Source organism: Neophocaena asiaeorientalis, unplaced genomic scaffold (assembly GCF_003031525.2).
Source record: "Neophocaena asiaeorientalis asiaeorientalis breed wild unplaced genomic scaffold, Neophocaena_asiaeorientalis_V1.1 scaffold606, whole genome shotgun sequence".
Taxonomy (NCBI): Eukaryota; Metazoa; Chordata; class Mammalia; order Artiodactyla; family Phocoenidae; genus Neophocaena; species Neophocaena asiaeorientalis.
The window spans coordinates 4,079,267-4,097,403 of NW_020173687.1; the positions used below are offsets into that span (position 1 = coordinate 4,079,267).

At 45.0% G+C, this 18,137-nt stretch overlaps 1 protein-coding gene across 3 annotated transcripts; it reads left to right on the top strand.

Annotated features, from left to right (window-relative positions):
• Nucleotides 1–7,963: 7,963 nt before the first annotated feature.
• PRELID3B (PRELI domain containing 3B) lies at nt 7,964–17,838 on the top strand. 3 transcript variants are annotated; one of them, XM_024750411.1, is made up of 6 exons: nt 7,964–8,193; nt 12,035–12,203; nt 13,400–13,489; nt 13,937–14,007; nt 14,133–14,235; nt 15,764–17,838. In XM_024750411.1, the coding sequence occupies exons 1-6, from the start codon at nt 8,162–8,164 to the stop codon at nt 15,881–15,883; spliced, it is 585 nt and encodes a 194-aa protein (XP_024606179.1). In that variant the 5' UTR covers nt 7,964–8,161; the 3' UTR covers nt 15,884–17,838. The 3 variants fall into 3 exon arrangements, with proteins under 3 accessions (XP_024606179.1, XP_024606180.1, XP_024606183.1); XM_024750412.1 differs by lacking the exon at nt 7,964–8,193 and adding an exon at nt 8,607–8,881; XM_024750415.1 differs by lacking the exon at nt 7,964–8,193 and adding an exon at nt 11,910–11,928.
• Nucleotides 17,839–18,137: the final 299 nt, after the last annotated feature.

The following is an 18,137-nucleotide window of genomic DNA, read 5'->3' on the forward strand; positions in this document are numbered from 1 at the left end:
TCTGTGAATAGGATCCAGCAAATATTTATTGGACTTCCCCTTATGTTCAGAACAGTTTAACACACCCACCTTCTTACAGAATGAATAGGGGTAACCAGGCGGGTCAGACTGCAATTTCACACATCCCAGCTCTGCTGTGGCTGACCTTGCCACCTCCAGCCTGGGGAACGAGGCAAATACATTACACGAGTTTTGTGTTGCTGTGTCTGTCATTCCTGTCCCCATGCCACAACCTAGTGATGAGAAAACAGTGCTGGCCAGTGGAAGGCACGTGCGACAGAAGAGGCACAGCCATCTCTTTGCCTCCTTTTTCTTGCTGTAAAGCAGGAATAAATTCCCTACTTCCTTTCTTTACAAGATGTCACACTGGCCAATGAGGGGATGCATGGGATGGGCCCCGAGCTGCCTTGGAGAAAGACAAGATATTTATTCATCCCAGATTTCTGCCCCGACACTTGCTACTGAACGGGTTGGAACCCCCGGGGTTGAAAGAGGTGCTGATTCAATCCTTTGAAACTGTAGTCAGCTGGACTGCTTTCAGGAAGTGGATCGTGGCTGTAATTGCTCTCTCCCTCGGTGTTCACGCTGTTGGACACTGAAATGTTAGCTCCGAAAGGTCATCCAGATAGAGTCGAGTAAGAGTAAGCCACACAAAAAGGAACTTGTCTGAATCCGTCCCAGGCCAGTAGGCGGCTGCATTTGTAATTCCCTGTTTCCAAGGTCCCCTGTGGATGAGGGTACTTGGAAGGGGAGCCCCAGACAAAGCCTAGTCTGCTTCTGGCTTGGTCCGTTTGTCTCCAGCAAAATGGAGGAGACTGCCAAGCTCCACAGCCAGCCAGGAACCAGGCTCCAACGGTCCCCGCCCCCAAACCTTTTTTTAAAATTGAACTATAGTTGATTCGTCTTTTGTAAACCTAGAGGGTGGGTCTCAGTGCAGCCTGTCACCCCTCTCTCTCGATGGCACAGAGCTGAGCTATGTTGGCCGTGGTCACCAAACAGCAGGTCACAATCTGGGTGACTTCAAATAAGAAATGTCCTTTATAAGAGAAAAAAAAAAAAACGGGAAACGCGGCTCCCATCTATGTGCAGGTGCTGCTAAGAGCTTTCTCTGGTCTTCAGATGCTTGGTGCTTGGCTAGAGCACCTCCTTCCATCTTTTTGTCTCCTGATGTGGTCAGAGGAACCAAACAAAGTATCTTGCATGACCATGAAAGAAGGACCGCTAGAACTGTTCATCTCAGAGATGCATGGGATGATGACATTTTTATTATCCCAGGAAAGGTTTCTGGCCAGGTTTTATACCTCTGTGTGCGAGAGTGTTTGCAAAGCAGTCTTTTCAGGGTGAAAGCTTTCCGCATAGAAAGAGAGCGAAACTAATTTCCACATGGACCGCCTGGTTATGAGAAGATAGCTCATAAGACAAATTGGTTTAGCTCGAAGAAATGATCCTTAATTTCTCAGGATAAGGAATTACTGGAATAGTCAAAGTCCTCCCAGGAGAAGGGATTCATTTCTTATGATAGGAACTTAGGGATAACTTGGTTAGATGCTTAGGTAAACATAGAGGGGGGGGTGGCGGGGGCGGGGTGGAAATCATATAGATAGGAAGCTCTGGACAGTTACCCAAAATCTGGGATCACTAATATGGGAACAAAATTGCATTTGCCTCAAGGTACTTGTTGAATTAGAAGTAATGAAAGATTCCTGAGATAAGGAGGTGCCCTTTGTAGAGACGAGCAAGTGGGCTCCAGGGCCTGAGGTCCCTGCAGGCTTCTGAGTCCCTCCTGCTTTCTGGTCTCTTTCCAGGCCAGTGAAATCCCCAGGGAACAGAGGCCATGGGATGTTGAATTCCTGGGCTTGTTGTGTAGGTTGCGTCTTTCCCGCTCATCCCAAGGCCACGCAGATTCTGTCTCTCCATTTGTAAAGTCTGCTTGAGTCAAAGCAGAAAGGTGAGTGTGTGTGCCAGTTCCCTACCAGTAGGACTTCCTAAAAATGCCTCAAACCCCACCTCCCCTCCTTCCACCTCTGCTCTTGTTGTTTCTCACCCTGAGTGCCTGTACATCTTCCTCCTAAACAATCACCCTGAGTAGCCCCAGCTCTTGAGGTTTAAGAAAGCCCTCGTTCTTAGTGCACGGTCGGTGCCCAGTCAACCCACTGAATCCACTTACAACCAACAGCAAAATTTCATAGCAAATAATGAAAAGCAAAAATTGTAACTAGGACTTTACCCTGGAAAATGAAATATCAGATGACACTAGTAAGTTTATAGACACACACAGGCACCTATATACATATGCATAAATGTAGTGATACATATATATTATAACATATATTTATATATGAGACACACACACACAGTTTAGGTGAAAACTGTAACTCCATGCAAATTCTTATACATAGGATGAATCAAGTGCTGGGTTTTGCCATCATTTTCCCCACCAAACTGGAAAGAGCACTGCACAATATATTTGAATTTCACAGCCCAATCACAGTGATGGAGATCTTTGCAGAAATAGTCAAGGACTTGATTAGTTTTCCCGTGGGTCCCTCCTACTCCTTAGCTATTCAAAGCATTGTCTTATGACAAGCTTTGACTTTGGGAACCATCTCTTGTCAACTTTCTCTTCTCAGCTGTTAGCTGCCTTGATTCCACAGGAAGTCATCCACTGGTGGTTTCACATGTGATGTAAGAGGTCTTGGGGGTCACCTGCTCAACCTGATAAAATCCTGCGTCTTTTCCCAGCGTTGCCACTTCACTTTCCAACAGTTGGTGGCACATTTTCCCCCATAGACAAGCACTGAGAGACTAACCAGAAGACACTTGGGCTCGACAAGGTCTAGGCTAGTGTTCTCAGGAGGTGCTAAGTTTCCAAGTGTTTGGCTTAGGAATAAATACGTTCATGTTTTGATGATTCTTGCTTCCCAGTATGGCCACAGGCCCTCTCATCCCTCTAACACAGAAGTTGCTATTGTCTGAATGTTTGTGCCTCTCCCCCCGCCCCAAATTCATATTGAAATCCTAACGTCAGACGCAATGACATTAGAAGGTGGGGCCTTGGGACTTCCCTGGTGGCCCAGTGGTTAAGAATCCATCTTGCAGGCTTCCCTGGTGGCACAGTGGTTGAGAATCTGCCTGCTAATGCAGGGGACACGGGTTCGAGCCCTGGTCTGGGAAGATCCCACATGCCGCGGAGCAACTAGGCCCGTGAGCCACAACTACTGAGCCTGCGCGTCTGGAGCCTGTGCTCCGCGACAAGAGAGGCCGTGATAGTGAGAGATCCGTGCACCGCGATGAAGAGTGGCCCCCGCTCGCCACAACTAGAGAAAGCCCTCCCACAGAAACGAAGACCCAACACAGCAAAAATTAATTAATTAATTAATAAACTCCTACCCCCAACATCTAAAGAAAAAAGAATCCATCTTGCAATGCAGGGGACACAGGTTCGATCCCTGGTTGGGGAACTACGATCCCACATGCCTCCAGGCAACTGAGCCCATGCCACAGCTAGTGAGAAGCCTGCATGCTGCAACAAAGAGCCCACATGCCGCAACTAAGACCCAACACAGGCAATAAATAAATAAATATTTTAATAAATAAATATTTTTTAAAAAGAGTGTGGGGCCTTTGGGAGGTCCCCAAATGGATGAGATCGATGCTCTCACAAAAGAGGCCCGAGACAGCCCCCTTGCCCCTTCCACCAAGTGAGGCTGCAACGAGAAGTCGGCAACCCGACCCTGCTGGTACCCTGATCTTGGGCTTCCAGCTTCCAGGACTGAAATAAATAAATTTCTGCTGTTTATAAGCCACCCAGCCTGTGGTATTTTGTTACATAAGCCTGAACTGACTAAGACAGGAGTCACAACTTTGTACTTTACATCGGAGCTGTGGACACGCACACACAATACAATCACAAGATCTATACAAAATGCCACCAGCACAGAAGCAGAAACAAGGCGTTGGGCCGAGCTGGGGAGAGGCACACCTGTGAGGTACTCGGGGTCAGGGGAGTATTTGCAGCCTCAAGACATGAGCAAGAATCTTTAGGGCAAATGAGGGGAAAGTGCCTTCTGCGCAGAGAACACCGCGTGCAAAGTTCAAGGGTGTGGAACTTGTGGCCTGTGGAGGGACAGCTAGTAATCGCTGTAGCTGTAAAGGTCAGGTGAGAGTTGGCGACTGGAAAGACAAAAGATGGAGTCCAGGCAGGTGAACCTGTCTGATCCTAAGTCCAGATTCTAAGAGCCTGTTAGCCTGAGCCCAGCGTTTCTACGACGCTTTTAGAAATGTCAGTAGCGTTTCTACTGACGCTTAGGGCCGGCACTTTTTTGATGTGAGGGACTGTCTCTGTCCTGTGTCCTGAGTACTTAGCAGCATCCCAGCCTCTGCCCACTGGATGCCAGGTGCACCCCCCTCCCCAGCTGTGACAACCGTAAAGGTCTCCAGACATTGTCATGTGTTTCTCGGAGGAAGTCGCCGCTGATTGTGAGCTGCTGGTGTAGTGTCAGCTCCGTGATTGTAGCGAGGGCCTAGAATAGGTGATCTGTGGCTATTTGTTGAATAAATAAATGAAGGGAGGAAAGGCAAAAAGGTTGGGAAGAATGTGTTCTCTGAGTGCAGAGAAATATAGAAGAGGATTAACGATGAAGAAGCTCACAGTAAATTCAGAGACAAGGGTCATGGCTGAGAGGTTCAGAGGAAGAGGTGGGTTTGGAGTTTGAAGAGCACAGATGAGGGTTAAAGAGCACTTAAGAAGCTTGGAAACTGACCCCAATATGAGACACACCCACTCCTGGAGTCTATGAAAGATGATGGAGAGGCCACAGGCTTACTGTTTTGCTTTAATAGTTACGTGTTGAGTGAAAATCAGGAGAGAAAAAAAAATTTTTTTCTATTGACGGTAGTTACATAAAGTGTATTTATTAAAAAGCTGATATAAGAAACTTAGGTAATAATGGAACAGATGGTATGAAGACAGGGCAAATTGTGAAGATGGCATGAGAGTGACTGACTTGGGGAATTAAAGGCGCCGGCGCCCAGCTGAAGTTGAGGCACGTAACTTCATCTGCTTCTCCTGCCAGGCCTGTCTCTGTGCCCCACGAACGTGGCCCTGCTGCCTCTTCACTTCCCAGCCCCTAATGGAGGCCATTCAGCCAAATCCTGCTCTGCAGCCCGGGAAGAGGCTCCACCACCATCTCCTGAGAAGGAGCTGCCTTCACAGCCATGGGCCTCTGCTCTGAACACCTAACCCCATCCCACCCCCGCTTTAAAAATCTTCTAGTTTTTTTTAATTGAAGTATAGTTGATTTACAATGTTGTGTTAGTTTCTGGCATACAGCAGCGATTCAGCTATATATAGATTCTTTTTCAGAGTCTTTTCCATTATAGTTTATTACAAGGTATGGAACATAGTTCCCTGTGCTGCACGGAAGGACCTTGTTGTTCATCTTCTAGTTATTGTTCGCCTTGTGTTTTGGCTCCTCAGCCAGTTTTGAAGTTTCTCGATGGTAGGAATCCCATCTGCATTCTCCCCAACGCGCACCCCAGGCACAGGGAAGGGCGTGAGGCTCTGGGGATTGCGTGTCATCCTGGTAAGTAAGTGTCATAACAGCCAGTCATCGGGGCTTCCTTGATGGCGCAGTGGTTAAGAATCCACCTGCCGATGCAGGGGACACAGGTTCAAGTCCTGGTCCGAGAAGATCCCACGTGCCGCGGAGCAGCTAAGCCCATGTGCCCGCGCGCCACAACTACTGAAGCCTGCGTGCCTAGAGCCCGGGCACGGCTCAAGAGAAGTCACAGCAATGAGAAGCCCGTGCACCGCAACGAAGAGTAGCCCCCGCTCTCTGCAAATAGAGAAAGCCCGTGCGCAGCACCAAGACCCAACACAGCCAAAATTAAGAACAAATAAATAAATAATTTTTTTAAAAAAAAGAGCCAGTCACCTACTTAATTTCAAGTCAATTTAATGACCTGCTAATGACTTGCCTGTTTCTGTGAGAGGCACAGTCAGTGACACAAGGCTTAGGTATCTAAAAACCATTCATTTGTTTCCTCTGTGTGTTCCTGTGTGAGTCTCCAGGAGAAAATCTATGTAAAGTCCTGCTCTCCAAACCCAAGTACAAGGTCGGTGGTATGACTTCCACACAGAAGAGATAGTTGGGCCTAGATCTCCAGCCTTCCATGCCCCCATCCCCACCACTCAAGCTGTAGTGAGCAAAATCGATAGACTGATATAGGATGGGGACGGGGGCAGAATAACATTCTCTAAAATAAACAGAATAGGAATCCTGGATGGTGAACAGCTTCACGGAGCTCTGGGAATAGCGGAGACAGGCTATTCTGTGCAGACGGTTCCTGAACCAGTGTTTTTAACACCCAGCGACATTAACTTCTCAATTGAAGCTAATGACATTAACTTCTCAGTAATCGAGGCTGAGGCTCTCTCAGCAGCCCGTAAAGCATTACCTCCCTAAGAATCCCCTCTAAGTACTGTAGGTTTTGTTTTTAAAGTCCTAGGTACCACAAACTGCACTTAGCAACTACCCAAGCATATTATTTCCTTCCTGTCCAATGTAAGTTTTCTCTTTCTTTATATAAAGGACCTCGGCTATTTTAAAAAATTATCCTCCCTCCTAACTTAACCTTTTATTTGTTTTTAACAATCAAATGAGCTAAGAACAAGAATGAGGCAGTGCTTCGAACTAGCTTCTAGGTAACTAGATGTAAAAATTTTCCTCCACAGTCATCATTTAAAACGGCAAATTTTTCTCTTAGGGGGTACAGGTTGTGGAGTGTGGTGGGTACCAGAGAGAGAGGGCTTGTCCTGAAAGCAAGGCCAGTTTGTCCACTGGACGAGGTTCATCTCGTGATGTGGATGAAACCGCATGCCATGCCATCCTGCCCCCTCACGTCCTTCTCATTCATTCATTTACGCAACAACCAGAGATTATGTAGGTGCAGGGGGATTTTGCTGGACAAGTCTGGCAAGACCCTCCCCGTCAGGCGCTTACAGTCTAGTGGCTGTATGATTCCAGTAATTCATTCATTCCGCGAAGAATTATTATTTCATTTTTCAATAAATAACCATTGAGCCCTTACTGAGAATCATTATTGAGCAAGGCAGGCAAGATCCTTGCCCTCAAGGGCTTACATTTGAGCGGAAGTTAAACAAATGAACAGGATGATCTCGAAGAGTGAGAAGTGCTAAGAAAAATGCAACAGGATGTGTGTCAGAGGAACTAAAGTTTAGAGGAGCTGCTAAGGAAGGGTGATAAAGGAAGGGCGGGGGGCGCTGACAGCTGAGCTGAGAGCCATCCTGTAAACCCCGGGCCAGCTGTCTTTCCACCTGTTCCATTGAGCACTCGTGCTTCCTAACTACACCCTCCACTGGGCACTAAGCGCACTGTCTGATGTTAGCTTCTCCGGTGTACTCTGTGTCTCTTCTCCCCGCCGAGGGGCAAAAACCTCCGGGAGGCCAGGTGGCACGAGCACAGGGCTGACTGCCTGCTTGGCTGGTTGCTTGCTTGGTTGATCGCTTAGCTGGTTGACTATGGACCCTCCACAGCCTGGGTTGAGACAGCAGGTAGGAGGAAGTTTCTAACGTGGCACCATGAACATTTGCTCGAGTGAACCCCGAACACACAGAAGATGTCGGTGTAAGAGGGCCGATTGGATCCGTCAACAGTCCTTGTAACGCCAGGCGAGCTCGGGCCCGGCGGGAGCGAGGAGGCGAGGAGGCAAGGAGGCTAGGCGGGCGGACGGGCGGGCGGGCGGCGCGCACAGGACCCAGCTGGGCCCGGCCCAACTCCGCCCAGAGGTCGGCGTTCCCGCCGACGCCCGCGAGGGGGCGGACCGCAGGTCGCGTGCCGCGCCTGCGCAGCACAGCTCCCGCGCCGGCGGCCTCGAGCGCCGCCCTCGGAACTGCGCCGGCGCGGCGCGCCTGGCGCTAAGGGGCGGGGCTTCGTTGCGCCGCGCGCAAGGCTGGGGCAAAACCCAGACCGGGATAGGGCGTGGGGCAGCGCGTCGGGACGTCCCTCGCGTCGGGCCCGATGGCGCGTGCGCATTGGGCGGCCGCCGGGGAGGCTGAGGGGCGGGGCCGGGGCAAGAGTGGCTTCTCTGCCTCTCTGTGCCCTATCGCCGCCCGGACACCGCGCGGGCCGCCGGCATCATGAAGATCTGGACTTCGGAGCACGTCTTTGAGTACGTTTGGGGCGGGGGCAGGTCGGCGGGGGACACGGGGTAACTGCGGGGTGGGAGGGCAGGCCGGGCCCGGAGTCGCGGCGAGGCCGGGGCGGCCCTCAGGAAGCTTCCAGGCGTCGGGCCTGGTGGGGGGGAGCTGGGCCCGAGCGCCTCGGAGTCCTGGGGGCGCCCCAGGAATGGGTTCCCAGGAGAGACGACCCGTCCGGGAGGGGGCTGGGGAAGGGGCCCTGGCGGCCTGCCTCCCGTGGACGGCCTCTTGCGGGGCGGGGGCGTCGCCGAGCACGAGGTCCCTGACGGCACTGGGGGTGGGACAGGCGCCCCGTTGTCACATGGGGCCTTGCAGAGACCTGTGAGTCGTGGCCCCGAGGATCGTGGGCTGTTGAGAGGCCGGTCGCTCCAGTATCTTCGGGTGGAGTTCCTTGCTTCGGAATGTGGACTTAGGGCGAGCTCAGGCGACCACGCAGCGGACCTTTTCCGGCAGCCCGTTGACCTGAGGAGTTAGAATTTACGGCCTTGAAATTGGAGTCCAAGGTCCAGCTCTGGCTCCAACAAGCTGTGTGACCTTGGGGTTACGCATTTTCGTCTGAGACATGGAAGACGACGACGGAGGTGTTGTCAGGGCCTGACAGCGCTGAGATGTCTTTGAGGCCACGTTCATTAACATCTGTTCGTTAGGGAGAAATGTTTGGTAAGGAAAATAGGCCTTACACCAGTTGGATGTTGGGAATTAAATTCCCTTCTGGTTCCATGATTCACTGAACAAAAGAACCATGCATTTATTCGCCTGTATCATTTTTGCCTGAACAAATTGTTGATCATTTGTCTCATCACTCTTTATTGACTAATCTATTTTCCTCTCACCCATTTGAAATGCCACCTTCCTCCTAAGACACTTTTGATTTATATTTTAATCCATTTCTGAGCTATTTGTTCTATCCCAGTGATCTGGCTGTTGTTGCCACACTGTTTTAATATTTTTAGCTTGGCAGTATGTTTTAGTTTATTTCCAGGGCAATGTTTAAAACAAGTTGTAGGCTTTTCACACACTCAGTGAATCAGACACATGCAGGAGTCCACTGGATCCTGGAAGGTAGAGAATGTTAGAATCAGGGGACAGATTTCTTTTCTCCCTAATGTTTACAATCTTTCTGGGGGAAAGAGCCTAAGTTTGTAGTCTTTCCAGTGTTCTTTAACCAGGTCACATTCTTCACTACTCTGTTTCAGCCGTTGGGATCATGGATGGTTTCTTCTTTGCAGTTCTCTTCTGGGTTTAAATGCTTGAGAAGTTCTTGGCACTCCTTAGAATTTTCTTCCTTAACACTCTTCTCCCTAGCTTGTTTCCTACCCCTCCTCCCCACTCATTTGGCCCTCTTCTTTAATGTTTTCCTCTCTTCTTACCCTTCAGTGTAAATGTTCAGTGAAATTCTGTTGTTGGCCTTCTTGCATTTCATCAGGGACTATTAGTCTTTCTCTTTTTGTTGCACGTTTCTCTGAAATTTGATGAAAGCTCTGGGACTGTCCTCGCAGAAAATAGACATATTCACACAAATGCTCTGTGTGTCTTGGGAGAAGAAGCCCTGATCCTGATTCTCCCCAGATAATGTGGACTTTTTAATCAAGGTCCCAGCTGATACACACATTTCTGGCACCCAAATCTGTACCTTGGGCTCCTGTCTTTCTTGAACTTAAAATCCTTATTTTCAGGTCTTAGCAGGGTATCTCTACTCACATGTCCTGCAGGCTTTTCAGACTCAGCATCCCCGAAAATGAAGTCATTTATCTCCCCTCTCAAATTTTATGCTTTCCCTGTGTTTTCCATCTTAAGGATGTTACTAACTAACAACATCTAAGTCATCATTCTGAGTCTTTCCCAGTGCTTCCTTCTGAGGCCTAGCATGTAGTCGGCATCAGTTGAAGTCATTCATTGATTCCTTCAACAAATACGAAGGCCCACTAAGTGCCAGGCACTGTTCCTTGGATTGGTTCCACTTTGGTAAATAAATCAAGACACTGTTGCTGCCTCTGTGGAGTTAACAGTGTTCCCCACCTCGTTTTATAGGTGAAAAAATTGGACCAGGTTCTACTGACTGACTGTCCTTTGGGGCCATCTTTGAATGTCTTGCAGTGTGAAGTCTTTTCACGTGATTTCATTAATTTAGTTAAAATGAATTACTGGAAGATTGTTAATTGTAATATGCATCTTTTGTGATTTTTGAGCTAGTCGTGTTTTATAAAGCAGTCTTCGTCCAAGCTAAGTCAACGTCAATGTCTTAAAGTTGGCTCAGAGAGGAGAGAATGACTGACTTAGAAATAATGTATAACCACCCCGAAGCCTTGCAATTATTAATTTTTTCAAGGAGGTGGGGGAAGCGATAAGTGCGTGGAAGCCACCTCCCCATGGTATATGACTAGATGGAGATAGGGAAGGGTTCATCCGATTCTCATTTTAGATAGTTTTCTTGGTAGCAATGAGAGTGCTTGGCCCCTATCACTTCTATTTGTGGGGACTGTTTAGCTTTATGAAGTAGCTCCGCTTATATACGTGCACTGTTTGCTGAATAAGGCTTGAGATTAAAAACAGAATGGGGTTCATTTCTGTATAATGTTAGAGCAAAAGTGAAGGTATTACGAGCAATGTTACTGGTTGTCCAGGATTTTGCAAAATGAGTGAGGCTGAGATTTTCCTTTTGTCCACGAAAAGTTGTCAGGCTTACTTCTCTGAAAAGTTGAAGTAGATTACTGCCTACTTGTTTTGCTTTTATTTTTTTTTAACATCTTTATTGGAGTATAATTGCTTTACAATGTTGGTGTTTTGCTTTTCGAAAAATAAAAAGTCATGCTGTGTGGTTTATCGGTAAGTGTAGTTTGAAACACCATCTCCAGATCTTGTCTTTCCTCTCAGTGAAGATGTGTAAAATCACACATGTGTAAGGCTCATTGTAGTTAATAAGAAGCTCATTTGAAATGGATATCTTTGGTACAAGCATGTTGTTCAGATAAGTTGTGAAGCGATCAAATGTACATCACATTCTGAATCACCCAAGTACATGTGCTTTTTGACAAATATAAAGATGCTGCAAGTTCCATGACATTATTACCGTCTCCATCCTAGATGAGAAGCAGATGCTTATTAAGGGAGAATATTAGAGAGTGGCACATTAGGGGCACCTTAAAAAACATTTTATTGTATTGAGTGACCTTTTCAAAACAGAAATCAGAATCACTCTTGCGGAAAGTAATGGGTAAAGATTGACTGGAGGGGCCAGTATTATTTATTACTTTATTAGAGAAGGATACATGTTTAATATTATGATATTTAAATCAGTAATGCTTTGGATCTTTTTGTAATTCCTATGAGAATTTGTAGTGCCTATAAGTTCTTTTGCTCTTGTTACTTCTTTATGGCTTCACAGAAGTGGGGTCAGACAAAAGAATAAATGGTATAATCATATTTTTTGCTGTTTGTTTCTGTAGAACATAATTGTAAAACACATTTTTATGAATCAGTAATTCTTAGAAACAAAACTTACATGTGAGAGTGGACACTGATAAGTGGACAAGGTGACTGAGGAACGGCTCTGTAGTGCCCTGTAGGCTATTTTAACCTTCTGGGCGCCAGCTCTGCCGCATCACCTGTGTGCTGAAAACATACTGAAATCTGCACATGTTCAAAATGTAGATTGAGCCTCCCCAGATCATCTTTCAGTCAACGTTTCAGAAAATAATCTTCCCTAGGTAAATTAAGTAAAGTTTAATTGTAAAGACTAATTTGATGGGTTATAAGAATGGTTTGATTTATATGCGTATTTTTTAATGTTTGATTTTTTATTCCTGTCGGCAGCCACCCATGGGAAACTGTTACAACAGCTGCAATGCAGAAATACCCAAACCCTATGAACCCAAGTGTGGTTGGAGTTGATGTACTGGACAGACACGTAGATCTCTCTGGAAAGTTGCACAGCCATAGACTTCTCAGCACAGAGTGGGGACTGCCTTCCATTGTGAAATCTGTGAGTGTGTCTTTATTCCTGAAGCAATGTGACTGCTGTAGAGAAGTTTTCAAAACCACATTATAATTTCAAATAGGTTGTGGGAGCCGATTCTGAATGTCATTTTTGCATCAGTTCAAATTGTATTATAATAAACTTGAGTTATGAGTGTATAATGAATTGGAAATATTATTACAGTCTTCGTGAAGGCACCCGATAAAACCTCCTGAAGGAAGCCAGCTAATGCTCTGTAATCTAAAAGTTTTATTCTGCTCTTCCTACTTTGCCAGCAACTTAAGATGTGGAAGCAGTGGTCTGGTGCTGGTTGTTAGCTGACAGTTGCTGTGGTCAGTGGTGGCCGCGCCTGTTAAGTGAGGAGCATGGTCTCACTTTGCTGCTGCCGTGTTTGTTCCAAGATCTGTTGCTTCTACCTGTACATTTAAAAGCAATTCTATAAAAAAAAAAAAAAAAAAAAAAAAAAAAAGCAATTCTATGCCCTTTCAAGGGAGCAGGCTTTAGTGAGCCAGTTTAACCAGCAAGAAAGTGGGGTGCCAGTTTATCGTGATGGGAGAGAACCCTGGTATAAGTGGACCCAGTTGTCTGTAGAGATTCTTTTTCTAGAAAGTGGGCCCCTCAGAAAAGTAAAGGACACGTTTTCCAACAATTTGCTTCCATTGCACACATCACTGCACTAGATGGTGCGGACGCAGAAATGAGCACGGCTGGGATTGGCTTGGGGTCGGAGCACAGGGAGTGACCCTGGATGTGCTGTGTTATCTTCGTCGTGAGGTGGCTGGATTTCTGTCTGGGGACCGGAGCCACTGCGTCCTCTCCCTTGGGCCGCGCTAGGAAAACACTGACAGACACTCCAAACCTCTCCTTTCTCTACATGCCCTGTTTCCCGAATATTCAGGCTCACTGTTCCACCCTCAACCTTGGCAGCTGCCGAGTCCTACCTCGTGCTCCGTTCACTCTCAGCGGGCTGGTTGCTAATCGCCTCTGCTTGTGTCTTGGGCGTCTCATCTCCTTCGTGGTGTATGAAGTCCTCTTACCCTTAAACGGGCCTCCTTTCTGACCTTTGTTGCTTTCTCATGTTTTTTATGAAAACAGATTTTTGGTTCAAAATAGTAACACATTTTTACCTTCAAATAAAATATTGATACACTAGTTAAGAAATCCTTCTTCCTCTGATTACTAATTCTGAATGTTTTACTTAGCTTATTGGTGCAGCAAGAACCAAAACATATGTGCAAGAACATTCTGTAGTGGATCCCGTAGAGAAAACAATGGAACTTAAATCTACTAATGTAAGTCTGGACTCCCTTTTGTTTTAAGTTTAAACTATTTGGCTTAGTTTTTTTCTCTCTTTTGTGTAGTTGGTACACAAATGAATGTATGCTCTTCAGCCTGGCTTAGGAAATCAGTACTGAGATGCTGCATTGTCTCTGCCTGTTTGCACTTAGCCTCAGCGCTCTAATGAGCCCGCCTGTTATTTCTAGGAGGCGGCGCTCAGTAAAGTGCATTTGGCATCATGTGCGTGTTATTACTATTATGATGCTTTTGTCCAATTTATCATTTTTTTAATAAAAAGGAAGCAATGAATAGTGAAAACTTCTTTTTACACTAATGTCAAAGTGGCTTACTTGCTGCTGTTTTGTATATTTAGCTAGCAAGGTGTTGGTTTGTGAATTAATTTTGGAAATATTTTTAATCTTGGTTTCCAAGATGATTTGACTTTTTTTTTAATTCTATAGATTTCATTTACAAATATGGTTTCAGTAGATGAGAGACTTATATACAAACCACATCCTCAAGACCCAGAAAAGTAAGTGAAAAATATTTTAACAAACCTATTTTACAGTGTGTTTTAATTTTTTTAATCAAATATTTCTTTGAAAAATGAAAATTAGGTCATCCTGAAGCTGTGTAAATAAATGTGTTTTGTTCCAGAACTATTTTGACTCAAGAAGCCATAATTACCGTGAAAGGGGTCAGTCTCGGCAGTTACCTCGAAGGACTGATGGCAAGCACGATATCGTCAAATGCCAATAAAGTAAGTAAGGCTGCTCCCCGCTTGCTCTTTGTTTTGTTTTTTGTTTTTTCTTTGGGGGGTGCAGCGCAGGCTTGCAGGATCTTAGTTCCCCACACCCCCTGCGGTGGAAGCGTGGAGTCTTAACCACTGGACCACCAGGGAAGCCCCTCCCTGCTTGCTCTTACTCCTGGGTCTTGTTTCTTGGAAGCGCTGTCCTTGTGAGCTGACTCTGAGCCACTGCAGTGCGAGGTGATGTGGGCGGTTGCTGGCACGGGCTCTGGGGTCCAGCCCACCTGCCTTCACGTGCCAGCTGTAACTCTGACCAGCCTTTCACCTTGGGCAATTAATTAAGTGAACCTCTCTCTGCTTCAGTTTCCTGTCTGCGAAGTGGAGATTAATCACCCGCCTTACAGGGTTGGGTGCGAAGAGTGAATGAGATAATATGGGAAGACTGTAGCCCTGGGCCCAGCATGGGGGAAAGGGGGGAGCCGTGTAGCAGTGCGTCACTGTTGAAAGCATAGATTCCCAACCTTTTTTTCATTATCTCCCTTCACACCCAGGTCCACTGTAGATATTTTTCCCCTAATTACCCCCACCCCATGAAATTGTTTAATACTACAGATTATAGATATAGATAAATGGATATATGTCTGTGCTTTATACGTGAAAAAAGTGAGATTTTTCTCCACTGCCCTCCAACTAATTTTTGCCTCACTGAGAATGATTCAAAATAAAGTAAGTTCAGAGAAAGAGATGCCTAATGTACTGTTTTGTAACACATGTTTAATATAATCGTTCAGCAGTCAAAAGATTTTCATAGATGCCTTCTCTGTGTCAGGCAGAGTGCTAGGCTAGACTGGGGATACAGCGGGGAGCAAAACAAACGTGGTCCCTGCCCTCGTGGAACTAAGAGGAAGGCGACATTAATCATACAAAACGTCATTAGGAAAGGAGAAGTACAGAAAGGTATGACAGTGTTTAATGAGTGTTCAGTAAGTGATGTTTCTGCTGAGTTCTGAATGAGGCGTGGGTAGGCCGTGAGGGGCCTGCTAGGAAGCATTCCAGGCAGAGGAGCTGCGTGTGCAAAGGAGGCCCTGAGACCGGAAGCAGGAAATGCTCCTGTTCTGTCCCTCAAGGAACTGCATAGGGTCCAAGAGAGTGGTTGAAGTGGAAGTCAGGGACCAGAGCCTTCAGAGCCTCGTACAGGATTCTGGCTTAAAATATGGACATAAGAAGAAAAGAAAGGAGTTTGACCTCACCCCGAAAGGGGAACCATTGCAGTCATAAACCAGCCGTTTAGTTGTAGATTCGAGAACATCTTTTGCAAAAATATAAATGAAAATCAGCACATACATCAAGCCAGTTTCTCAAGGCCTTTGATATTTGGTAAACAAGATTAGAGAAAAAAAAGCAAAGGTAAAAACAACCTGTCCTGGTGAGGTTTACTTATGCTTGTGCCCCTTCTTCTTACTTCCTGATGTGCCGTTGATTTGCCAGGTGCCTTTGCTCTCACTTGGTTAAGAATAAACATGTTGGATTCTTTTTTAAGGGCCGAGAAGCAATGGAGTGGGTAATACATAAATTAAATGCTGAAATTGAGGAATTGACGGCTTCGGCAAGAGGGAGCATAAGGACACCAATGGCAGCAGCAGCATTTGTGGAGAAATGATAATGAAAGTTGATAACACCCAGTTCCCCAGGTCTCTACAGGCTGGCAGTATATTTATTTGTTATTTAAAAAATACAACTATATTTTCGGTAGAATTGTTTTTTTAATAAGCTGAAGAAGGACTATGTGACTTGATCAAAACAAAGAGGTGCAGGGTTTCTAAATCAAAGGGATTGGCTGAAATTAGTGTTGTCTGAAATGACTGTCTGATTTTGAGGATTCCAGTATTTATGTAAAAATTTAACAATTTTTGAAAAGTACTTGAAAATTGGTATTGGCTGATCAAACCTCCTTAAGGTAGAGTTTTAAAGCTTTTCACGCATTGGAACTCTACCTGTCTTTGGACCAACCCCAGAACCAAGCAGAGCCACCTCTTACATACCCACCACTGCCCTGCAATAAACTTGGAGAACTTGCATGAGGGAACTCACTTTTCAAGGAGAAACTGTATAGTTTTAAAAAGACATTAATTGTATAAAATAACTTGCTCTGCTATAAACCACCATTAAAAATCACAATGTTTTAATTTGGTACTCAACATTTTTGGAGTAAAAATTATCATGAAAGTAATAAATGACTCCAACAAAAATATATTTTATTGTGTTAAAGAGTACTGTATTGATTTGCCAAAGTTTTGTAGCTTAGTAAATGTATTCCTTCCTTGGATCTGTACTTTATGACTTAGTATGCTGTGTTGTGGGCTGGTTATGTTAACTGAAAAAATAAAGTCATTACCAGAATTTTGCACTACTCTAAACTTAAACAGAAGAACAGCTGTTCACATCTTTTAGCATTTCACATTTGCCTAACTTATAAATTGCCATGTGTCAAAATTGTGGTTCTGTAATTGCTAAAGCATGATATGTCAGGTTATTTGAATATAATTCCTTTTTGAAGTAACTGTGACCACAAAACATCTTTTTTACGTGAAGAGCTGTACATCATTTGAAATTACTCGAATGATGTCTTGATCTGAAGCATAAATCCCAGGGACTTAATGTTTTTAAATAATACTGTGTCACTGCAGGGGATGGGGGCGGTGGAGAAGAAAAAGGAATAATAGGGTGAAAAAAAAGCACTGACCTGAACTAACCAGTATGTGAATTGCTTTGCAGCTTTTATTTATGGGAAATCCTTGCTTTGGATGCCAGTGGGCAGCTGCAATCTGAAAAACAATCCAGTAAATGTTGTGTTGTTTTGTATTTTGTAGCAGGCAATTAATTATCAACCGTTAAATAAGAATATCTTTGATACTGGGAATTGTTGCATACAGAATATTTTTGTTAAAAGGTGATGAGCTCTTGCCTTTATTTCACAGTACTTGAAGTGATAAACTTCTAGTCAGGTTTCCTATAAAAGAAACCAATTAATATATGTACCTAAACCACAAAAATAGTATACCAGACTATTTGAAAATTATTGTTTTTCTATTTAAAATATTGTTTAGCTTGCGACTTCTTAGGACATTTGTAAAAGCAAGTTAAAGCCAATAAGGTTTTTGATTATTTTTTGTAACCGGAGATGGTTTTTACAATTAAAATAACATTTCAACTAAACAAACCATTGCTAAATAATGATATTTAATAATAAGTTGCCTTGTATAACTTCTGAAAATTATACTTGTTCTGAAAAGTATAAGAATACCCTAATGTTAAAAAGATTTCTAAACAAAATTTTATCCTGTTTTTTTTTACTCTGCTCTAATGACAAAATTCTATAGATTTTCATCTTCCAGTGTAGTTACTTTTCGTTAGATAGCTCGTAGGTAATGGCTTTTACCTGTTAAAATATAAATAACAGCAGGCATTCGAGAGGACTAAACTGGAGTAGAGTGTTCATGGGTTAGAATTAGACTCTCGGATTATGGAGCATATTATCCTGTTTAATGTTAAACATGGATCTTATATGAATTAAGAAAAATCTTCCTGTTAATAAAAACTTCCTTTTAACTATGATGTTTTTCCTGATCATAATTTCTTTTTAATAACTAAGGAGCAAAAGAAATGTTTTTCCTTGTAAGAATTCACCTAATTGCCGCGCGCTCGAGCCGGCTCTGCGCCGCGAGGTTGAGTCTCTTAAGTTGGACGCGCTGCGCCTCCTCGCCTCCTCCCCTCCTCCCTCCGATGTCCAGTTCATTCTCCCCGGTCAGGTTCTGGTGCCCCGGGCCGGCCTGAAACCCTAGGGATTGTCGGGGGGCGGCTCGTTTTAACTGTTAACTCGGGGCGGACATGCTTGAGTGTTGTCAACATGAAGC

Excerpts from the sequence above, each read along its gene's own strand:
- PRELID3B (XM_024750411.1), top strand. The coding sequence starts at position 8,162 with ATGAAGATCTGGACTTCGGAGCACGTCTTTGA. Across the intron at positions 8,194-12,034 it reads ACTTCGGAGCACGTCTTTGA|CCACCCATGGGAAACTGTTA; the intron begins GTACGTTTGGGG and ends TCCTGTCGGCAG. Across the intron at positions 13,490-13,936 it reads TGGAACTTAAATCTACTAAT|ATTTCATTTACAAATATGGT; the intron begins GTAAGTCTGGAC and ends TTAATTCTATAG.